This window comes from Penaeus vannamei, chromosome 38 (assembly GCF_042767895.1).
Source record: "Penaeus vannamei isolate JL-2024 chromosome 38, ASM4276789v1, whole genome shotgun sequence".
In the NCBI taxonomy this organism is placed as follows: Eukaryota; Metazoa; Arthropoda; class Malacostraca; order Decapoda; family Penaeidae; genus Penaeus; species Penaeus vannamei.
The window spans coordinates 9,609,870-9,612,369 of NC_091586.1; the positions used below are offsets into that span (position 1 = coordinate 9,609,870).

At 40.8% G+C, this 2,500-nt stretch overlaps 1 protein-coding gene across 1 annotated transcript in view; it reads right to left on the reverse strand.

Moving 5' to 3' along the window:
* Positions 1-442: 442 nt before the first annotated feature.
* LOC113815138 (actin-2, muscle-specific) overlaps positions 443-2,500 on the reverse strand; it is a 2,451-nt gene continuing 393 nt past the window's right edge. Inside the window, exon 2 of the mRNA XM_027367233.2 lies at positions 443-1,674. Within this exon, the coding sequence (XP_027223034.1) occupies positions 509-1,645 (1,137 nt within the window). The 5' untranslated portion in view covers positions 1,646-1,674 and the 3' untranslated portion in view covers positions 443-508. The remainder of the gene's footprint in view (positions 1,675-2,500) is intronic.

The window sequence follows — 2,500 nt, forward strand, 5'->3', positions numbered from 1 at the left end:
ATGTAAACTTGTAATTGTGTTTATGTTGCAGAGATAAACATTGAAGAATATTGCGTGGCCAAATTAAACTGCCAAGCAAATTGATTACTTATCATTTACAAATAATTTTCTGAGAAAACATGGGAGGTAAGCTTACTGAATCTGTACAATCCATATGCCCGTCTTCAACTTTCGTGTTTCTTTATTAAAATCAATATCTCAGTGATAAGCCCTTGGGAACAGGGAGTACTGACACTCACAAACACACACACATATATGTGAGTGTGTTTGTGCGTGCATTTGTATGTATATATGTGAGTGCGTGTATGCTGTTTCTCTCTCTCTCTCTCTCTCTTACTAACAGTCCCTCGATACTTATTAGTCATTTTATGGTTTTCACACAAATCAGATTTTTTTTGTCGAAACGAAGAAAATGCCACATGCGTAGGGAAATTATATATAATGCACTTTAAAAATTTATTGTTTGTAGTCAGTGAGCAGTATAATCACTGATATAGAAATATAAATCTTAGAAGCATTTGCGGTGAACGATTCCAGGACCTGACTCTTCGTATTCGTCCTTGGTGATCCACATGGCTTGGAATGTGGACAGGGAAGCAAGGATGGAGCCGCCGATCCACACGGAGTATTTGCGCTCGGGAGGAGCAATGATCTTGATCTTGATGGTGGAAGGAGCAAGAGCAGTGATTTCCTTCTGCATGCGGTCAGCAATACCAGGGTACATGGTGGAACCGCCAGACATGACAATGTTAGCAAACAGATCCTTCCTGATGTCAATGTCGCACCTCATGATTGAATTAAAGACTGTCTCTTGGATGCCAACAGACTCCATACCCAGGAAGGAGGGCTGGAAGAGAGCTTCAGGGCAACGGAAACGCTCGTTGCCGATGGTGATGACCTGACCGTCGGGAAGTTCGTAAGACTTGTCCAAGGAGGAGGAAGCAGCAGCGACGTTCATTTCGCCTTCAAAATCAAGGGCGATGTAGCAGAGTTTCTCCTTGATGTCACGGACGATTTCACGTTCGGCGGTGGTGGTGAAGGAGTAGCCACGCTCAGTCATGATCTTCATCAGGTAATTAGTAAGGTCACGGCCAGCCAGGTCAACACGAAGGATAGCGTGAGGAAGAGCGAAACCTTCATAGACAGGGACTATGTGAGTCACACCATCTCCCGAATCAGAAACTTGGCCAGTGGTACGACCAGAGGCGTACAGGGAAAGCACAGCCTGGATGGTTACATACATGGCAGGGAGATTAAAGGATTCGAACATGATCTGAGTCATCTTCTCACGATTGGCCTTAGGGTTAAGGGGGGCCTCAGTGAGGAGTGTGGGGGACTCTTCAGGGGCAACACGGAGTTCATTGTAGAAGGTGTGGTACCAGATCTTCTCCATGTCGTCCCAGTTGGTAACAATACCGTGCTCAATGGGGTACTTGAGAGTCAGGATACCACGCTTGCTCTGGGCCTCATCACCGACGTAGGCGTCCTTCTGACCCATACCGACCATCACACCCTGGTGACGGGCACGGCCGACGATGGAGGGGAAGACGGCGCGAGGGGCGTCGTCTCCGGCGAAGCCGGCCTTGACCATGCCGGAGCCATTGTCGCACACAAGCGTACAGCCTTCGTCCGCGTCGTCACACATGGTAGTGGTTAAGTAGAGTCAAGGAGTACCTGTAAAAGTATTTATAGAAGGGTATTAGTTAACATCCTAAACACTTTCCCTTAATGACATAGAATTATGTTGTTGTTGTTGTTTTTCTTTTCTTTTTTTAGTTTCATGATAATAAACATTAAAGTCTCTCTTGTATTAGATTCATGCGTGCCTTGTCTATATTCAATGCGTCACTGTTAAATGGACCAATACTGAAAACATTCATCATGCTTAGATGTTGTAAAGGGAGGTTCTGTAATTGCCAGAGTGATTTTACAGGATCTACTAAAATAACCGTTGCAAATATGATAGATAAATTGCATTAATTCCTTAAATATCTGTGCCGAAAATCAAAGAACAACAACTATATATACAGAAAAGCATTAATATAAATGTATGTACAGGATATATATATATATATATATATATATATATATATATATATATATATATATATATATATATATATATATATATATATATATATATATATATATTCATTTATTGTATGTGTATGTGTGAACGCGCGCACGTGTGTCGCTCTATACCTATATAAAACAGATTGATAGATGTGTACAACATTTTTACTGAAAGCGTTAATATGCGGGTCAGTTACAAAAAATCATGAGATCATTGATACAATGTCATATGATGATAACAAAATTTTAAAACCTTCTCAATTGCTCTGAGTCAAGATGATGCTGTAACACATGAATGGAAATTTAGTTTTTCTTACTGAAAATCATAACAGACACCAACTTTGCCTCCTTTGTTTTAGCTACAGTACTACACACATATTTCGAATATCGCCATTAAAAAAATATATACATATATATAATTGCTTAA